General features: G+C 41.9%; 1 protein-coding gene across 1 annotated transcript in view; it reads right to left on the bottom strand.

Moving 5' to 3' along the window:
• Positions 1-18,152, bottom strand: part of LOC118398380 (A-kinase anchor protein 12-like) — a 60,296-nt gene extending 42,144 nt beyond the window's left edge. Inside the window, exon 1 of the mRNA XM_035793654.2 lies at positions 17,761-18,152. Within this exon, the coding sequence (XP_035649547.1) occupies positions 17,761-17,877 (117 nt within the window). The 5' untranslated portion in view covers positions 17,878-18,152. The remainder of the gene's footprint in view (positions 1-17,760) is intronic.
• Between the last annotated feature and the right edge of the window lie 3,939 nt (positions 18,153-22,091).

Genomic DNA, 22,091 nt, shown 5'->3' with positions numbered 1-22,091 from the left:
CAAATGTTGGGTTGTCTGATTAGAGCTGTACAGAACCGTTGGGAAGAATTAAACTTGGTTCAAGCTTCTCTAGAGTCCGTGGGTTATCAGCTCTGAAAAATAAGAATCTAACAGATGGCTAACAGCTAGCCAGGAGTTCACCACAATTTGTAGTCAAACCAAAGAGTCCAGATCAGTGGAGCAGAGCTGGCAACAAGCAAGGTAGGCTAGTTCCTATATCTGTTTCCACTCATTTTGACATCTTGGGTAGATGAGAATCGTTGGCTGAACTAATTATGGGATTTGGACCTGGAGAGCCTAAATTTAATTCTATAGGCCCATTGTGTGACGACCGGTCCTAGCTTTATAGTAAATGGTGAGTCCCGGAAGGTAAACCCGAGCAGGCTGGAACCTGCGAAGGGTGAGTCCCTAGGGGTAAATACCAGTGGGGTTGGTTCCCTGCATAGCCCTGTTGGGGTGATGAACCATGGCAGAGTATGTGGAAATAGGAAGACAATTGTGAATCATTTTGATGATGTGTGTTATCAATAGTGATATTTGAGGAAGTACTGGAATAGGACAAAGTATTGTCCGTGTTCTCAATAATAAAGTTGCAGAAACTGTGGTATCGGTTATAATACAAGGTATTAAGTGCCGTGAGCAACTAATTATTATCCGGAGAAGTGTCTTGTGCTATCTTAGAAAATAGTTAATAGAAGGTGGGTATTATAGACGGGAGTGAAGAAATCTAAAATACCCTGAACACCGTCGGGCGTGTTCACGGAATAATAACTATTGATATGGCGACAAACAAACTTGTTTCTCCCTGTAATATAGAGATAGCTGTCACGCCCTGACCTTAGAGAGCTTTTATATCTCTATTTTGGTTTGGTTAGGGTGTGATTTGGGTGGGCATTCTATGTTCCTTTTTCTATGTTTTGTATTTCTTTGTTTTGGCCGGGTATGGTTCTCAATCAGGGACAGCTGACTATCGTTGTCTCTGATTGGGAACCATACTTAAACTTTTTCCCACCTATGTTTTGTGGGAAGTTTTCTGTTTAGTATTTTCTGCACCTGACAGCACTGTTTCGGTTTCGTTTTGCACTTTGTTCTTTTTGTTTCAGTGTTCAGTTAAATAAAGTCAAGAACACTTACCACGCTGCGCTTTGGTCCGATTCCTCCTCATCCGGCGACGACACCCGTTACAATAGCGAAATGTAATAAATCCATGGAGCGCTAAAAGAAGTGCACGAGCATTATACCATTTCGGCTGGAATATGGGAGAAATTTAGCAAATTAGATAAAATTGGACAATATTTTCCTGCTGACGGTGAATTCAAAATCAAATAAAGAATTCTGGGAAGAAATTATGACTTGGCACAAGGACATAAAACCAGAATCAAAAACTCAATATACCAGAGTTTTAATGTCAGCATTCTATTAACAGAAAATGCATAGTGATAAACCCAGAAAGTGGGAACGGGAGTGAATTGAATAGAATTTGCGCTTCTGCTTTAATGACGGGGTTGAACCCTGTGATCAAAACGATAATTGCGGGGTAGTAAATTTAATTAGAGACAATGTTTTGAGAGTGGAATATGACTCCACTCGCCTCACAGACATGTGAAGGGTTAGTAGAGCCATAGAGGAAATCACTAACTATAGTTTCAATGGCCAGGATAAAACTAAGAAACGTAGCGAAAAAAACAAAGTGTAAGGAGATGGCTCCCTGTTTTAGATGTGGGACAATCAGGCATTGGCATTAGCAGGAAATGCAGCTATACAAGAGTTTGCATCTTTTTCAAAGAGATTAGAGATTACGGTTTCTATGTGATGGAAGACTTATAAGATCATGTTTTACCTCATTTTTAGTAGAGTACTGATGAGATTTAAAAACAGTCCCACGTGGTATCATTTTGCATTGAAACAATCGTTAAAGGGTGTCAATTGTAGGTTCTGTGTTGGTATAATATGTGGATGAAAGAAACTCACATGCGAGACCGCACGACATTGGTAGACAATTTGGTGGAACGGGGTCATAAAGCATCGTATGACAAAGCACAACTACCAAATTAAAAGGTAACATATTTTGGGGTTTTCCATTTTTCTCAGGAAAACTTTAGGAGTTTTCAATTTTGTTCAAAATTTTATTCCATCATTCTCTGAAATTGCGGAGCCGCTTACAGAGTTGACGTAAGGGAAGGGTCCACATGAGAAGATGAAGTGTTGGTCGAGGTAAAGAAGCAATTGTGTCAAGCGCCAGCATTAGGATTGCTAAACCTAAAATGACATTTTAAAAAATGTGTTCATGAACAAGAGGGACATTGTAGAGCGGTGGTTATGCAAAATCATGGGGGTAGAGAAAGACCAGTAATGTACTGGAGTAAATCGCTAGACTCGGTGGCAAAATAATGTCACACTGTGCCTTAGAGCGATACAGGTGACTGAAATGGTGTTGCATAACACGGCTTCCATGACAATGGGTCAAAAAGTAGATATGTATATACCACACGCAGTAGCAACCATAGTGAACAGCATGACCCAGATCAAATTACTCCAAAACCTAGACCTGATTTGCAAGAGGGAAAAATATTGTATAAAGATGGCTCTAGTTACATGAACACGGATGAGAATAGAGTAACGGGGTAGGCTGTGTGTGGTATGCATTTGGAGTAGTTCATGATTTCGGTACATTGTGGCCATCACGGGGCATGTTAACAGCGACAGAAGAATGTCAGTTAACCAGTAAATTAGCAGTGGTGAAATGTGACAGTCGTACAGATACAATCGCCATCGGCAATCGTAAAGCAGACAAAATGGTTAAGGCGGCTGCCTTGGTGAGAGAAAGTGTTATAGAACGTGCCTATTCCTACAATGAGAAATTGGCTAAATTTGCCACACGAAAACTTATTATGGGTTGAAGATTTTAGGCGAAATGCCAGGGGAATGGATTCTAAAGGAACACATTTAAATTAAATGGCCAAACACTCCTTGCAAATTCAGAAGTTTTTAGGGTTGGTTTAAGTCATTAGGCATTTTGTGTGGTTTTATTTTTAAATACATTCATGTTTGATGTCGTCTTATTCTGGAATGGGATTCTAGAATGGACGAAAGGGTGGAGCGTCACGAGGAAATAGCATTGGGGTTACCAAACCTAAAATGAACTTTATTTTTTTATGTGGTATGATGGTTACAGAGAAGAGGATGAACTGTTTTGAAGAGGTATTTCAATGGGTTTCCGAAGGACAGGAAAGAAAGGGAACGGAAACATCTTAATGGGGTCGAAAGCCCTGAATATGAAAAATTCTAATGAAGAATGATCAACTTCATCAAGAGACACCAGGCGGGGTTGTTGGAACAGCCTTGGTTTGAGAGACACACTACTGCGAATAGTACCTGCAGTGGTTAAGATCGTCATGTCTCTCCTTGGGGTGCATAGTTCTCACATGAAGTGAGGTCCAACTGCATAATGGGTGAGTGAAGACACCATGACAGAGGAAGTGGAGCGAGAGAGAGATTCCACTGTAAGACATATGAATAGATTAGTTCTGGGAACTACTATAAAAATCATAGTTGGTTTGGGGTTTAACTGCTTTATGGGTTAACGCATCATATGATAGAGGATTGTCCATTGTACTGTGAACAAAATGTTGAAGGCATTGATGTGAAAGCATATACAATGGTGTTTTACCTCAAGAGGATGGAACATGGATTACGGATACGCACTTGCATATCAGGTGTTGTGCCTATCAGGTGAAATCGAGAAGATGGGCAACAAAGTGGCAACATGACTTGGGAACACCTCTTGGGACCTGGGTCCTAAAGACAGGGCAAAAGCATGAGGAAGCTTTTAGAGCTTTCATTTCTGTGGAACCCAGCAGGAAAGTATCCTGGAGGCATAGAGTCAGGTGAAGAGAGGCGGGAATTGTCATGGTCTTAGACTTTGGTTGTCATGCATATATATTTATGCATTTGCTTATCACATCGTTAATAATGTTATGATTTGTGTGTCTTTTATTGCTTTCCAAGTCTTGTGCCATCACTCTCTTAGGAACCAGAAAGGGAAGCTGCTCCATGTGCCATTGAATGAGACCGCAGATTCAGCTGGAATGGCATTTGGAGGCCATAAGTGTCTGGAGGCCATAAGCTGGAGGCCATAAGTGTCTGAATTGGTTCATTTGTTTGTTTGTTAGTTTTTATGTTTTATTTTCATTGTTTATACATGTATTAGTAATGTCCATGTTTATATGAATTGAACATTAGGATGCTATTGTTCAAGAGGAGGGACTGTTGGGTTCGACATTTGGAACACTGGGATATTAAAGACATGATAGATCAGACGCATAGTATATTAGAAGGAGTGAAAGAGACTGGGTCTCTGTAGAAAGACATAGCTGTGGAATGTGTCCTATGACAGGAGAGCAACGTGTGAAACAGGAGAGACAGATGGACCTCTGTGGATTAGATGAAGGAGGATTTGAGGTGAGGACAGATTCACTTAAATGAGCAATAAAGGTTTGGTATCCTGTTACCCTCTTTATTAGCTTCCTCTAGAACCATAAAATGTAAGGATTGGATTGTAGACGAGGAGTGTCTTAACCTCTTGAAACTAGGGGCACTATTTTCATTTTTGGAAAAATAACGTTCTCAAAGTAAACCGCCTATTTCTCAGGACCAGATGCTAGAATATGCAAACAGTGGGGCAAAAAAGTATTTAGTCAGCCACCAATTGTGCATGTTCTCCCACTTAAAAAAGATGAGAGAGGCCTGTTATTTTCATCATAAGTACACTTCAACTATGACAGTCAAAATGGGAAAATAAATCCAGAAAATCACATTGTAGGATTTTTAATGAATTTATTTGCAAATTATGTTGGAAAATAAGTATTTGGTGAATAACAAAAGTTTCTCAATACTTTGTTATATAACCTTTGTTGGCAAATGACAGAGGTCAAACAGAGGTCTGTAAGTCTTCACAAGGTTTTCACACACTGTTGCTGGTATTTTGGCCCATTCCTCCATGCAGATCTCCTCTAGAGCAGTGATGTTTTGGGGCTGTTTCTGGGCAACACGGACTTTCAACTTTCAATTTATTTGCAAATTATGGTGGAAAATAAGTATTTGGTCACCTACAAACAAGCAAGATTTCTGGCTCCTACAGACCTGTAACTTCTTCTTTAACAGTCTGATGGCCTTGAGACAGAAGCTGATTTTAGTCTCTCGGGCCCAGCTTTGATGCAGCTGTTCTGACCTCGGCAGGGTGAACAGGCAGTGGCTCGGGTGGTCGTTGTCCTTGATGATCTTTTTGGCCTTCTTGTGACATCGGGTGCTGTAGGTATCCAGGAGGGCCTGTAATGTACTTTGTTTCACGGAAATATGGCTCTCTCTTAATACTCTGTAGGAGTCGGTAAAGCCAGCAGGATTCGTTTAGACAGGAAACAATGTCTCTCCGGGAAGCAGAAGGGCAGGGGTGGGGGTTTCATGATTAACGACTCATGGTGTAATTCTGGGAACATGCAGGAACTAAAGTAATTTTGTTCACCTGACCTAGAATACCTCACTATTAAATGGCGACCATATTATCTCCCAAGAGAATCCTCCTCCGTCATCGCCACGGCCATTTACATCCCATCTATAGCCAAAACCTCAATGGCCCTCAAAGAACACTGGATTTATGCAAACTGGAAACCACATATCCTGAGACTGCATTTATTGTATCTGGGGATTTTAACAAAGCAAATCTGAGGACTAGGCTGCCGAAATTCGATCAACATATTGACTGACCTACTCGGTCTACTAAGACTCTCGAACATTGCTATTCATACTTCCGGGATGCTTACAAGGCCTTCCGAGTCATCCTTTAGGCAAATCTAACCACGACTCCATCTTGCTCTTCCCATCCTATACGAAGAAACTCAAACAGGAAGTGCCCGTGCTTCTTACTATTAAACGATGGTCTGACCAATCTACTGGACAAGCAGCATTTTATGTATTAAAGACATGGCTGGAAAAGAGGGCATGTTTTCAGCCAATCCCAACAGTTATACGTTATACTGATGATGTTTGCCTGTTTTGGTCCGGCTCAGAAGATGAACTTATTTCCTTCCACCAATACCTTAACAACATTAACCCTAACATCAAACTAACTATGGAGTACAGCAAGGATGTCATTCATTTTATGGATCTCGACATGAGTAAAAATGACGAATGTTGTTTGCACACTTCAATCTTTAGGAAAGCCTACAGGTGGGAATACCATTCTGAGGGCAGACTGCTTTCACCCCAAAAGTCAAAAGAGAATATTCCATATGGCCAATTACAAACAGTCCGCAGAATTTGTGATCAGGAAACAGACTACAGTGTCAAATCTGGTTAATTTGAGAATCGCTTCTTGAATCGGGGCTACAGCGTTCAGGTCCTGAAGATGCCGGTATCAGGGCTGGATTACTTGACAGAGAGAACTTGTTGCGAAGGGGAGTGCCTCGTGACACATCGGAGAGAGTGTATTTTGTTACAAAATACAGCACTGAAGCAGAGAACATTAAAAGAATCATTAAAAATAATTGGGGAATCATACAAAGTGATACGCTACTACGCCAAGTCTTTACTGAGCCACTAGTCATAAGCTTTAAGAGATGTCTGACCCTAAATGACAAATTAGTCCACAGTTATCTTCCGGGTGACTCTCAAAAAAAACTTGGCTTGACCACAAACCCAAGGGCTCTTTTAAATGTAACCATTGCAACCATTGCAGAAATATTGCACAGAAGTAGTATTTTGTTGACACAGCTTCCAAAATTGAGTTTTAAGTCAAGCATTTCATTAACTGCAAAACCACTCATGTTATCTATAGATTGGAATGTCCACAGTGCAAGGTGTTCTACATTGGATGGACAAAGAGACGCCTTCATGTTGCGCTTAGCGGGTAGGCAATGAAGACTACCCCATGGCAAGGCACTAAAGTCCCTACACCTCCCTACAAGCTATGGGTATTGATCATATTCCGGCCTCTATTAGAAAAGGAGACTTGTCTTAAACAGTTAAACCAAAGGGAAAGTTTTTGGATTTACAAACTACAGGCCACTAAATACCCTGGTATAAATGAAGATATGGATTTCTCACCCTTCCTGTAGGGTCGTGATGGGTCCATTTGCTGTCATCTAGTGGACATTTTGCTCAATTGCCCTCAGCTATGGTTAGACTGTTGTTAATGTTTTGCTGTGTTCTAGTGTACTATGAAATATATTGCTTTCTTATTATTGACACTTCTCCTAGTCATATTTAAGGTTAGAAGTACCGTTTAGTGTTCTGATACTTCTATCTTGTAGTTGTATTTTTATGATAGCATAGCTACAGTATTTCACCTTTTAATGTGTATAGTACTGCTTACTAGGCGCGTCCAATCAATTGTGTAACCACTCCCTCTTCCAATTAGGGCTAATTGAAAAGCTGTTCAAAAGAGGACATTGTATTCCTTTTTTTGGGCTCCCTGACGAAGGCCATGCAACCGAAACATGTCGGTTTTTAAAAACTTTGTTTCTATTGAACATGCGGCAGGGTAGCTTAGTGGTTAGAGCGTTGGACTAGTAACCGGAAGGTTACAAGTTCAAAACCCCTGAGTTGACAAGGTACAAATCTGTCCGTCTGCCCCTGAACTGTTCTTAGGCCGCCATTGAAAATAAGAATTTGTTCATAACTGACTTGCCTAGTTAAATAAAGGTAAATAAAAAATAAAGGCATTTTAATCAATTATATGAAGAGTGCTTTGGGCCTCCTTTCTTTTTGATGACCAATTTACCCCTTTTACCAAAGAACACCTATCTACCAAAATGCACTATTGTGTACCTTAGTAGCGCTTCCCTTCCTCCTCTTTCCACTAGCTATACGATCGAGTTTGGTTGTAGACAAAAGTTGGAAACAAATGTATGTGTTTTACTTAAAGATGAATATCTCTAAATGGAGTCGCAATTCAACGGCTCAGACACGAGTCGTTTGTGGCAGGGACAACAGACAATCATGGACTATAAAAGGAAAACCAGCCACGTCGCCGAGACCGATGTCTTGCTTCCGGACAGGCTAAACACATTCTTCACACGCTGTGAGGATAGCACAGTGCAACCAACGCGGCCCGCTACCAAGGACTGTGGGCTCTGCTTCTCCCTGTCCGATGTGAGAAAAAATGTAAACGTGTTAACCCACACAAGGCTACAAGGTAAAGACGGCACCCCTAGCCTCGTCCTCAAAGCATGCGCAGACCAGCTTGCTGGTGTGTTTACGGGCATCTTTAATATCTCCCTATCCCCGTCTGCTGTCCCCACATGTTTCAAGATGGCCACCATTATTCCTGTACCCAAGAAGGCACAGGTAAATGACTATAGCCCAGTAGCACTCACCTCTGGCATCATGAAGTGCTTTGAGACTAGTCAAGGATCATATCACCTCTACCTCACCTGTCACCCTAGACCCACTTCAATTTGCTTACTGCCCCAATAGATCCACAGATGTTGCAAGCGCCATCGCTCTGCACACTGCCCTATCCCATCTGAGCAAGTGGAATACCTATGTAAGAATGCTGTTTATTAACTATAGCTCAGCATTCAACACCATAGTACCCTCCAAGCTCATCATTAAGCTCGAGGCCCTGTGTCTGAGCCCTGTGCAACTGGGTCCTGGACTTCCTGATGGGCAGCCCTCAGGTGGTGAAGGTAGGAAACATCACCTCCACTCCGCTGATTGTCAACACTGGGGCCACAAAAGGGTGCGTTCTAAGCCCCCTCCTGTACTCCCTGTTCACCCATGACTGCGTGGCCAAGCACGTCTCGAACTCAATCATCACGTTTGCAGACGACACAACAGTAGTAGGCTTGAATACCAACAATGACGAGACAGCCTACAGGGAGGAGGTGAGGGCTCTGGGAATGTGGTGCCTGGAAAACAACCTCTCACTCAACGTCAACAAAACAAAGGAGATGATCGTGGACTTCAGGAAACAGCAAAGGGTGCACCCCTTGCTGGCCAGACCTGTGCGCATCCTCATCACAGGACAATGTCTCCCAAAGGTCCAGAGCAGGCAAATCGCCCCCACTGCCCAATACCTCAGCATCTGGTCTCATTACTTTTGAGATTAAAACATGGGAGACAAATCAATTCGATTCTTCGAAGGGATGCCATCCGTCATTTGAAAAGAGAGGTAGAGAATGCACGTGTGTTGGGGAGGAGGAGGGAGTAGATTCATATTTGAATGTGTGTTTAAGTGTATCAATCCAAAGAAATCTTCCTACTTACAGCATTAAGTTGACTGGAACCATAGCTGGGCGGAGGGAAACATTTTCCCATCAGATCCCACACACATCCTTCCGGCAAAATAGAGATGATGAGCATGTCTCTCCAGTATGACTCTCTTCATGCGGGCATGCTGCTTCTGCTGTGTCATTCTGCATCTATGTGTTCACTGGGATACCATTTATGCATGAGATATATGGCTGTAAATGGCTGTTTTCCAATACTGTATGTTAAACCCCAAAGGTTAGGGTATACCATATCTAGCTGGGGTATATTATAATCAAATTAATGTAAACTAAATAACAATGGCATGACTGATGGAATGGGGGACAGGGTATTTTCCATACAGACATAAATGTGGGAACATTGCATGAGTTAACAGGATTCTGCTGCCAAGATAGAAAAAACCAGCACCCACCTAAATTCCCTTTTCCCAAGAATGAAAGCAGATAGCAATGTGTTTGTTTTCCATAGGATTTTAATAGAAAGCGTTCCAGCGTCCGGTGGAAAAACCAGCTCTGAGTGCCGATCCAGAGGTGCACTTGTCCCTAAGGCCTACTTGAAAATGGTACTACTGTACATAAAATAATAATTCATTACAAGCCAATCTTTAGGCCTACTTCAAGTCAAAGCCGTTTATTGTAACTATGTTGGGTCATGCCACACTTTCTAATGCACGTTTATCACAGTGACAATACAACAATTTAAAATATTCTGATTAATCTGTCAATAATAACCAGATGAATAACCAGACATCTGAACTGGAGAATCCACAGACACAGTGGAATAAACCTGTCCGGTGCTGTGTGTAAAATATAACAGGACTAGAATAAAAGACAACCTGTTAGATTAGAGAGCCACAGACCAGACGGCTCTCCATGTGATGTTTCCCTTATCCCTATAACGCAAAATAACTAACAGAGAAACACAGACAGACACTAATGCTGTCTCAAGGATGGCCTCCAAAGAGGGGGTAAGCCTATTTCAGGAACATTTTAAGATAATCATAATATAATTTATGTAATTCCCTGAAACTCATTATCATGTAACGGGATTGAACTCCCCGTCAGAGGGATCGAGGGGTGAGAAACTTACAAAAGAACAAGAGCCTCCTCTCCTTTTTAAAAGCCCAAATACACAAGTCCATTATTTTCAGAGCTGAGCTGGCGGTGGATCTGACATGGCCGAAATGGGGGGATGGAGGACAAACTCTAATTACACACAAGCTTCTTCCCATTTCTCCTCCATTAAGAGAGAAAGAGAGGCAGGAGAAGAGAGCTCGTACAGAGCAGTGAGACATAAAGACCAAAACAACAAACAAAGTACACACTCTGGGAAGAGAACATTGTAGCGTTACTAGTAGGGTTGCATATTTTGGGTTATATTCAGAGGTGGAAACATCCGTGGGAATTAACGGAAATATATGCAAATGAATATGAATCCCATTTCAATGTAGATTTTTTTGCATTGGATATATTTGCCATATCACATGGAGAGAAAAACATAAACATTTGACCTTATCATAAGAAGACAGAATTATTCAATTCTGTAAAATGATAGTCTAGAAACTATCGCTTTGGTTGTCTTCCTCTCAGGCATTCATGTCTTCTCCCTGGACCACAACAATGTCCACCACTTGAACATCAGACTCTGAGTCCTCATCTTCACTGTCACTTTCCAACCTTGTTGTGGAAGGCAGGTTGTCAGGTTCAAAAAGCCTCACATTTGCCCGGATGGCCACCAGTTTTTTAACCCTTGTCTGTTGCGCCTGTTGCGGGTTTTGGTGTCTGTTGGTGGGAATTGGAGGATGATGGAGGAAAATGAGAAAAGGCCTCAGATCCACGAAGTCCCTTCCACCAGGTGGCTGATGAGATATGTTGGCACAACTGCCATATTGCATCTCCAACCCAAAGCCCTTGCTTGGAAATGTACTTCGCCAGACAACCAAGAACCTTTCCCTCATCCAAGCCAAGTTGGCGAGACACGGTAGTGATGACACCATAGGCCTTGTTGATCTCTGCACCAGACAGGATGCTCTTGCTAGTATACTTGGGGTCCAACATGGACGCTGTGGCGTGTATGGGCTTCAGGCAGAAGTCTTCACGCTTTTTTATTTATTTCAGAACTGCAGTTTCCTCTGCTTGGCGCAACAGGGAAGTGGGCAGGGTAGTAAATATTTATTCTCTTACATCTGCAAGCAGAGTCTGAACATCAGACAGGATGGCATTTTCTCCCTCAATCTGTGCAATGGCTACTGCTATTTAGATTTCAGGAGTTTCAGGCTGCTTACCTCTCCCAAAATACATCATCCAGGAGGATCCTCTTGATGGAGCTGTCCATATCAGTAGACAGTATAGTATATCGAGTATTTCTGTCTTATTCGGTGTCCTGTATGAATTTAAGTATCCTCCATCTAATTATTGTTCTCCCTCTCTCGGAGGACCATGCCTCAGAACTACCTGGCCTGATGACTCCTTGCTGTCCCCAGTTCACCTGCTCGTGCTGCTGCTCCAGTTTCAGCTTTTCTGCCTGCGGCTATGGATCCCTGACCTGTTCACCAGACATGCTACATGTCCCGGACCTGCTGTTTTCGACTTTCTCTCTCTCTCCCTCTCTCTACCGCACCTGTTGTCAACTGGCATTTAGTCCTAAGGTTCTGACCTTTTGGCACCCTCTACAACCACTATGATTATTATTATTTGATCCTGCTGGTCATCTATGAACATTTGAACATCTTCTGTTATCTCCACCCAGCAGAGCCAGAAGAGAACTGGCCACTCCTCAGAGCCTCTTTGTTTCTTCCTAGGTTCCTGCCTTCTCTAGGGAGTTTTTCCTAGCCACTGTGCTTCTACATCTGCATTGTTTGGGGTTTTAGTCTGGGTTTCTGTACAGAACTTTGACATCGGCTGATGTAAAAAAGGGCTTTATAAATAAATGTGATTGACCTCCAGAAGCCTCTTCCATTATTGTTTAACTGAATTATGTAATCAGGTGAGGCTCCTATAACATGAACCTAGTCAATGAAAGGTCTGAATCTAAGGCATGCATGTCCCAGTCTTCAATAGCAAACTCTCATTGTCTTTCCTTTGTGATCAAAGATCTGACAGGACTGGATAGGTTAATGCTATATTGTTGCATCCTATCCAGTCCTTCCACCCCTCAGTTGTCATGAAGAGAAGAAGTTGGGGAACGGAGGGAGGCCTTGTGAGAGTATTGGGACCTAGCTACAGACTCCTACTTAGTCCAAACTCTCCCATTAACCCATAGCTGCAGATGAGAGAAGAGGTACTCGATCCAATTAGCTCTCTCAGTCTCATGTCAGAATTAGACGTTCATCTATGTTTCTCAAACATTTTGAAGTATTTAAGTTAAGGCAATAACTCTGAAATTGTAAGGGTTAAGTTCGGGCTCGCAAGTGATGCAGCGGTCTAAGGCACTGCATCTCAACGCTAGAGGCATCACTACAGATCCTGGTACGACTCTAGGCTGAATCACAACCGGCCGTGATTGGGTGTCCCCTAGTCACAAGTGGCCCAGCGCCGCCAGGGTAGGCCGTCATTGTAAATAAGAATTTGTTCTTAACTGACTTGCCTTGTTAAATAAATATAAAGTTTAGGCATTAACTCCAAATGGTCAAGGTAAGGGTTAAGGTTTGGGATATGCTTAGAACAGAAAATTTAAAAAACAACTTTCTATTGCTGGATTTGAACCTGCAACTTTTGGAATCAGAGGCAGATGCTTATGCCCATCTGCCAACCCCATCTATTATCAAAAATTAAAATCTACTTGAAGGTAACACCGCTCATTGTTGCCCCTAGTGGCCAGTTTCCACGTCATCTTCCAACTTGTTCAGACATGGATGGACGTCGAATACTCACTTGTATCACGGGTTGCCTGGCTGCCTAGATCTCCCCATTAGACTCTTTCTTTACCTGAGTCCGTTTCACTCTCTACCCCTGCTGTCATCAGGGTCCTTTTAACCAAGGGGACCAAGAACAATCACCCGATTCATCAGTCTTTATGTCACCCTGGCAGGTCCCCATTTCACTCCACCTCTCGGGCTCTCTCTCTACCTCTCTCCTCCCCTCTCTCTCCCACTCTCTGTCTCTCATCCCTCCATCCCCCCAAAACACTCTCCTTCCTGGCTGTTTTGGGCTTGTGCACACTCAAGCCTGTCTCCCTCAGCCAATCCTCAATGGCTCCTCAATTTGGCTTTACGCCCTCCCCTCCTCCCCCCCCCTCACCCACTCCCATCCCTCTATGCCTGCCTCGTCCTTCAGTCCTAAACAGGATAATAAGAGTCATAATGGAGCTAGACCAGCCAAAGCTCATTATAAAAGAATGTATGGGCCTTTAAGCGATCTACTCATTACATTACATTACCCATGTCAATGTTTATAATCACCCGTTACTGTGTTCTGCTTACAGCAAGTGAATGGCCCTCTATTGTGAACTGCATGTAGCATGACACAGGCATGTGTAAACAGTGTTTGTATGAATGCATGTGCCGTATGTGCTTATGGATGGATGGTGTTAATGTTACATACATTTCTTGATTGACACAGGTATTGTGTGTCAGGAGCAAAACGATGTATTTAGTAGGGCTGGGAATTGCCAGCGACCTCACGATACAATATTGTCACAATTCTTAGGTGCCAATACGATATGTATTGCGATTCTCACAAATCGAAATGTATTGCGAGACGATACGGCGATTCTTTTGCAATTTGATGGTCCAAACATATTGCTCACTATATGTCTGCTACAGAGAGATGAGAGAGCATGAGAAAATACGTTTTTATCAGTCAGGAAATAAAAGTACTGAAAACATGTTGGCTCATTACTTAAAAAGAAGATGGAGAACAAGCTATAGGATGAAAAATAACCGAGTTTTGGTGCAAGTAGTGCCGACTAGCGGTAGCTATATTGGCTAGTCGCCTTTTTACAAATCGATACTAGGAGTCAAATATCGATATTCTTCCAAAAATAATATTGTGATAAGTAAATATAGATCCCCCCCCAATTACTAGTATTTAGGATCCTGCCTATTCTCACGTAACCATATATCAAAATCACGATGTTGTCACGCCTCCTTTTGAAACGGCTAGAACGGACCGCTGGATTCCAGCAGCTACATTTTGATGGATGTTACATTTCAAGAACCCTCCTCACATGCCCGTAGAAGGGGTGCACGTATTAGTCACTAATTTCCGAGTCGATGAAGGCAACAACTCCTCTGCTTGAACACTCTACAACACTCTAAACTAAGCAGATGCCGTAACAGGCAGCGATGCAACCAGTCAGGATTGTAACGTCGTTCGTCTGTTGAATGAAGAGAGTCAGACCGAAATGCAGCGTGTAGGTTACTCATGACTTTAATGAAAGTATCGCGGTACATGAAATAACTGATAACAACAAACGAAACGTGAAACGAATTACAGCCTATCTGGTGACTACAACACAGAGACAGGAACAAACACCCACAAAATACAACGCGAACTCAGGCTACCTAAATACGGTTCCCAATCCGAGACAACGAGAATCACCTGACTCCAATTGAGAATCGCTTCAGGCAGCCAAGCCTAACTAGACACACCCCTAATCATACACAATCCCAATTAATACAAACCCCAATACGAAACCCAACATATAAACCCATGTCACACCCTGGCCTACCCAAACATATACCAAAAACACAAAATACAATGACCAAGGCGTGACAAGGATGCTCTCGATGTTGCAGCTGTAGAACCTTATGAGGTTCTGAGGACCCATGCCAAATATTTTCAGTCTCCTGAGGGGGAATAGGTTTTGTCTTGCGCCCTTCACGACTGTCTTGGTGTGTTTGGACCATTCTAGTTTGTTGGTGATGTGAACACCAAGGAACCTGAAGCTCTCAACCTGCTCCACTACAGCCCCGTCGAAGAGAATGGGGGCATGCTCGGTCCTTCTTTTCCTGTAGTCCACAATCATCTCCTCTGTCTTGATTATATTGAGGGATATTGTTATTCTGGCACCACCCGGCCAGGTCTCTGACCTCCTCCCTATGGGCTGTCTCTTTGTTGTCAGTGACCACGTAGGTGTTCCTTTTGTCCAGGTGGGAAAGGACAGTGTGGAGTGCAATAGAGATTGCATCATCTGTGGATCTGTTAGAGCTGTAACCCCATCATTCCTGAGATGGTCTGGCTTCTCATTGCCACTGGGTGACAATCCTACATTTCAATATCATAAAGATGGTATAACTATGTTATAACAGTTCATGGGGGTCTAATCAGTCAGATGGGCTGGATTATATGACATATGAGGTAAGCAAAATCTCAAACCATAAGGTAGGCTTAAAGACAACGGCAAACGTCTAAAGCTGGCTGGATTTGCATCCCGACCAAAACTCTTAACACATGATGGCCCTGAGAGAGAAGGTCCTAGTCCAAATGACAAAGACTCTGCCATAAACATGCATTGAATAGGTGTGTATGCAACTCATAGCTACTTCAGTGAGGATTTGATCTCTTCCTGGTCTTATCAAGTTTAGAATGCTCTCCAGTTCGATAGGTGGATATTAAACCAATCAGATGGGAAACATTTTAGATTGGAAACCATCAAAATCACGACCTTCATCGTCATTGCATAAAGTTGGCTCCTGTATCCAATCCTCCAACTTAGTTGGGTAAAAATGCAAGAAGTTACTAAAATTTGAGATTGGTGAGAAAGCAAAAATGTTTGAAGTAGCAAAGTAGCAAGTTGCTTGAATAGTCCTACAAAGCTGCTACAGTGGGGAACATATTGTCATCTAAAATACATACATGCCTATTTCTCTGTTCTTGCTCAAATCACAAATCACAATACCCTCACTATTACACACCATGACATCAGGAGCAAACACAGCACACAGAAAAACAAGCTTGAGGGAATGCTTAGTTTGTGCTATACAGCTGCATCAAAATACAAGGGAAATGGATATTTGAAAGTCTCTAATATTTACTATTCATTTGCTGTTCAGCATAGAATGGTAATATTAAAATACTCTTTGATGTAGCTGTTGACCTTTAAAATACAACGAAATAAAGATCAACTAGATTTTACACCTTCTGGCTACTAAAAGGACAAGAAATGCATTATGTTTAATGGTGCTTCAAAAACAGCAGGTGGCCAAATGTACCAAGCCATTAACTGAAGTCCTCCTAAAGCTGAATTATTCACGCATAACCTACAGAAGCGTTCACACAGAGGCAATATATCCATAACCCATCTGGAGTCAGTGGGCCTATCTCCTCTTATCTTACAGTAGAACAAAAACATCACTGATGCCTATCCACAGCTCCCAGCTGCAGAGTGTATCGTGTTGGACACCCACTGTGTGTGTGTGTGTGTGTGTGTGTGTGTGTGTGTGTGTGTGTGTGTGTGTGTGTGTGTGTGTGTGTGTGTGTGTGTGTGTGTGTGTGTGTGTGTGTGTGTGTGTGTGTGTGTGTGTGTGTGTGTGTGTGTGTCAGTGCGTCTGGATCTTAAGTCAGAACCAGCCAGGCACCCCCAGGCTCTTGTTATTTTTCTTTTCACATGGTGCAAATTGAGACATGCCTTCCCAGCGCTGCTGAGTCTCGGGGCACTGCACTGTCCACCACAGCAGAATCCGTGTCAGTCATATGGACCTTGTTGTCAACATGGTTCATTGTTCATAATATAACACAGATGTGGCAGTTATGTACCCTACATACTAACATGGGACCAGCAAATTGTTTGATTTGACAGCTATGTATGAGCTGGGACAAGCACATTGGAATCAAAACATGGAATTATCATGTGACACAAAAAGCTAAAAGGTTATTACTGGCCAATGCCTTTTTTATGATTTTCATCATTATCTAGGGTATCTTTGAATATGTTTCAAAAAGTGCAGGAAACTATCTAGATGTGGAGGCTAAATCTGAAGACCAAGACATGCGGCTGTCAATCAATGTGGGGAGTGCCATTGATTACAAACTACAAAATATTGCAGCCTGTATTGTGCCTGCATGTGTGTTATGAATATAAATGTTTAATACATCTCTGTTTTATTCTTCTTCTTATCATTCTCCATCATCAGCAGCAACAGATCCATGTTAGGCTGCTATAGGCTATTGAAACGCACACAGGAACTGTTGATGCCGTGAGCCCATGGTATTGAGCCGTAAATCGTGACCACGCAGACCACAGTTGGCGTTTTTATTACTGCGGGAGTAGAGTTTAGTCCGCTACTACAGCCTACTACAGACAGGCTAACTGCAGCGACCACAGGCACCTCATAGCATTACTCAGCAAAAATAAGTTGCACTGCATCGCAGCATCGTGAGTTTATAATTTCTTAAAAATATTCAACATTGATGCCCAATATTTTATACTTTGTTTTTCTATCAAAATAAACTAAAATATGTTTATAAACATGGGGTGTAGGCTAAGCCCGAGGGTAGTAGATATTGACATTGTCAGCTGTAAAGTGGCCATTACTGGGTACCGTTGTTTTACCTTGGTTTCGACGACGCTATCTACCTCCAAAATCGCGTTCACCGCTGATCTCAGATTCTTGGCTGAAGCATCCTCTTGGCTCTTCCCGTCCCGATGCGATGAGGTCTGTGCTCCCATCGCGAAAACCGCACTTATTTCACCTTTTTGGCTCCTGCTCGTCCGGAAACCACAGCAAATGCGATAAAAGCAATAAAAAAAGGTAGTCAGTGATAGCAAGTATGCATCCACGCACCTAAAATGCGTCCTAGGACCGAGACCGGGTAGTCGAGCGCTCAAGTGATGAAACGTGAGAGGCAGCGAACTCTTTTAGGACCCCGCTCCTCCCCTCCCTACAACATGGCCAAGGCCAGTGTGCAATAGCAAGCGTTGCATAATAACTTAATTTGGTAGCAGCGTCGTTTCACTGTGACTTTCTACCTGCTACACAGAGCGTGTTGTTTTCAGATCAAAGGGGAGGAGCATCTTTATTCTATTTTCCCTATTGTACTGTACCATATGTAATTGTTTATGCCTACATTTTCAAGTATTTGAAAAAATACATATAATTTGGATCCTATAGGCAGTGTCGATTTTGGCATGTACATCTTGACAGGCAAAAAAAACAACATGCCAGCAAAGCCACTACACAACACAAAACTAAACAATGCATGAATTGCACTATAATGGTGACAAACGCTGCCCACAAACTGTTAGGGCCTACATAAAGCTGTCCCAACAGCAGGCTCAACACCTTACCACTGCGACACCTGGTGATCAGCGGAGCCTTGTTGGCAGCAAAACAGTTCATTCAGCCTCATTTACGGCCTTTAAAAAAAACATTGCTGACATGGCTGACTTGCTTAAACAAATGTGGTTTCTACTGACAATTGAGATGTAGAAACTATGGCATAAGGGGACGACAAGCGGATAAGAGGCCATCCGTAATTTCAATTAAGACAATAAGCAATCTAGGACGGACTTAGTCAATAACTATTTGTTCAGCACTTTTGAAATGTACAGTGACAGAATTCAGAACATGGGCCGTTCTTACAGTGCTCTCCCTGTACACAAAGTCAGAACGGTAGGATAAATAAATGCTGCATATAAGCAGACAATGAAAGCACTTACAATATTCAATGATTACATTTCTCAAAAACAGGTTTTAGGCTACATGTGCACCATCAAGTCAGAACAGTAGGCGAAATTAAGAGGTCAAAATAGACCAAATTATTAGAGTGAGGCACCTGGGCTACACAACATACACTTAGTATTACTTTCTTAGCTACAGTATACATATCCCCTTGGCATATGACATCATTTATGCAGCAGCATACAACACATTTTTGGACTCACCTTGTTGTGCTGTGCTCACTTGAACAGGAAGGTGGCGTGGCGGCAATACGTAGGCAAACTTTGCCATCAAAGTCTGGCATTCTCTGGATTTATGGTGCTTTCAAGACAACTGGGGGGAAAAAACAGTTGAATCATGATGACATCAGTGATCTTCAGGGCGTAGATCGAGAAAGAGGCCCGAGTTCCGAATGTACAATTCCGAGTTGGATGAAAGTTCCAAACTGTCACGCCTGCTCCCGCTCCCCCTCTCTTACGCTCGAAGGCCGCCCATCATTACGCAAAACTGTCACCATAATTACTTGCATCAGCGCTTCATTGGACTCACCTGGACTCCATTACTTTGTTGATTGCCTCCTCCAGAGTATATTTGTCTATTCCTCAGTTTGATCCCTGTGTCAGCATTAATGTTATGTTTCCCTTGTCCAGAAGCTGTCCGGGTTTTGTTTCATGTCTGTTATTTATTAAATATTCCCTCCCTGTGCTTGCTTCGCATCTCCCAGCGTCTGTCCATAGACAAACGTATTTTCCCAGTCGTAGCTCATTTTTTCCCTAGTTCCCAGTAGTCTTGAACTCACTAAAGTCTGCAGTTACGAGTTAACAGTTGTTCTGAGCGCTGAACAAATCATGCTTTATTGACACCTTGGCCAATGTTGAATGTGTTATCATTTTAAAATAGTTAAAGAGAGCCTTAATCTTAGACTTGGGACCACACAGCCACTCCACTGAATAGCAGGCTAATGGTTGCTTTGCAATGCTTGCAGTTAGCCACACTGATTCCACTGTAATGTTTATGTCCAATGGACGATGGGCACCGATACATTTTATCTATAATTTATCTTCATTAATACTCTTCATATACAAGGATTAAAAAGGATTTGCCAGTAGATTGTCGACTTCATTCATGATGATGACTGTGAGCTAAGATTTTGAAAGTATGATGTTGACATGATCAGTCCAATCAAAGCTACTGTAGATATGTGATTTGACGTAATGTTATCTGTGGCCACTGACCTTGGCCCTTCTTGAATGGGCACTTCTAATGTAACTCTATGGCAGCACCCAAGGAGCTTGAATTTTCTAGCTCTACCCTTAGACGTGGCGGTGATTTAGTGTCCCCACGAGTGATAGAACACTGAGCCAATCACGGCGCAACTCAATATTTTCTGCTGGCTTTCCCCACCACCACAGAAAACACTGAGCTAGGCTGAAACACCTGCATTTTGGAGCTGCTTTATTCAAGAAAATTACTTTCTTAACTCAATTAAATATACATATATATTATTTACATTGTTTGCAAACTGATATGTGACATGTATTAATACCTAAATAAAATGCAAAACAGGAAAGCCCCACCTGCCCTGAATGAAAGGTTGCCACTGCCTATAGGATTCTCGCAGTCCTAAAGTATTTTGTGTCACATGTATCAGAATCCAAATGGTATCATATTTGACAACTTTCTCCCCCGATTGGAAATCAAAAGTAATTATATTGTTCCATATATGATAGGATTTTGTATCACCTATATCAGACTCCTATAGGACTACTTTTGTTCCTACTGGAAATCAAAGTAATTTGATTGAATCTTATGGTTATTTAATTTTTTATTATTTTTGTCGCAACAATACAAAACATACACATATAAACGTCAACATATTCAAACATCCACAACATCAACCTTGCCCAGGCCCACCTGCTCACATCCCTATCTCCAGCCCCCCAATCTGTATCAATTTACCTGTAAGAAAGCATGTTCCTTTAAGAGTGACTGATGACGTCACAGCTAGCACGAGCTTGCAGTGTTAATTAGCCTAACTCCCAAGGTCAGCTTCAGAGAATCTCTGGTTTTCTAACGTTATTATTCTAGAAATGTTTTTTCTTGTTTGTTATTGCTAAATATACAGTGCATTCGGAAAGCATTCAGACCCCATTACTTTTTCCACATTTTGTTATGTTACAGCCTTATTCTGAAATGGATTAAATAAAATAAAATGTCCTCATCAATCTACACACAATAGCACATAATGACAAAGCAAAAACAGGTTTTAGAAATGTTTGCAAATGTATTAAAAATAAAAAACAGACCCTTTGCTATGAGACTCGAAATTGAGCTCAGGTGCATCCTGTTTCCATTGATCATCCTTGAGATGTTTCTGCAACTTGATTGGAGTCCACCTGTAGGAAATTCAATTGATTGGACATGATTTAGAAAGGCACACTCCTGTATTTATAAGGTTCCACATTTGACTTTGCATGTCAGAGCAAAAACCAAGCCATGAGGTCAAAGGAAATATTAAGGTCACTATCTGTGTATATCTCTCTGTTGATATCACATACATTATCATTTCACAAATATTATCCAGACTGACTGTTAGCACTTGGTGGTCTATAGCAACTCTCCACAAGAAAGGGCTTCAGGTGAGGCAGGTGAACCTGTAGCCATATTACTAGCGTCTCAACTGGCCAATTTCCAGGGGAAATGCAGCGCGCCAGATAAAAAAAAATGCTATAAAATTCAAACTTTCATTAAATCACACATGTAAGAAACTCGTTGTGAATCCAGCCATTTTGTACGATTAATTCCGTCCATATATATTGAAAATGTCCATTTATAAAGCCCGTTTGATCCATAAAAAAACAGCTTAGAAAAACGCAAATTCACTACAAAATATTTAAAAAGTTGCCTATAAACATTGCCAAAAATATTTCAAAATACTTTTGTAATGCTACGTTAGGTATTTTTAAATGTTAATAATCAATCAAATTGTAGACTTGTGCAACTCAGCAACTCCTGTGCAACTCAGCCATATTCCAAACACTGGCGACATCGTGTGTAAGATGTAGGAACTAAAAGTATGTTCCTATTAAATGTCCAATGGCAAAGACAATATAGGGAAGAGAGATGGGGAATTTTTTTTAAATAATTCTGAACAGTTAGTCCCCTGGTACATAAGTTCTGTTATACTCACAGACATGATTCAAACAGTTTAGAAACTTCAGAG

The sequence above is a fragment of the Oncorhynchus keta genome, chromosome 19 (assembly GCF_023373465.1).
Source record: "Oncorhynchus keta strain PuntledgeMale-10-30-2019 chromosome 19, Oket_V2, whole genome shotgun sequence".
NCBI classification, from domain to species: domain Eukaryota; kingdom Metazoa; phylum Chordata; class Actinopteri; order Salmoniformes; family Salmonidae; genus Oncorhynchus; species Oncorhynchus keta.
The sequence above is the reverse complement of the archived record's forward strand: the minus strand, read 5'-3'. Positions and strand labels throughout refer to the sequence as shown.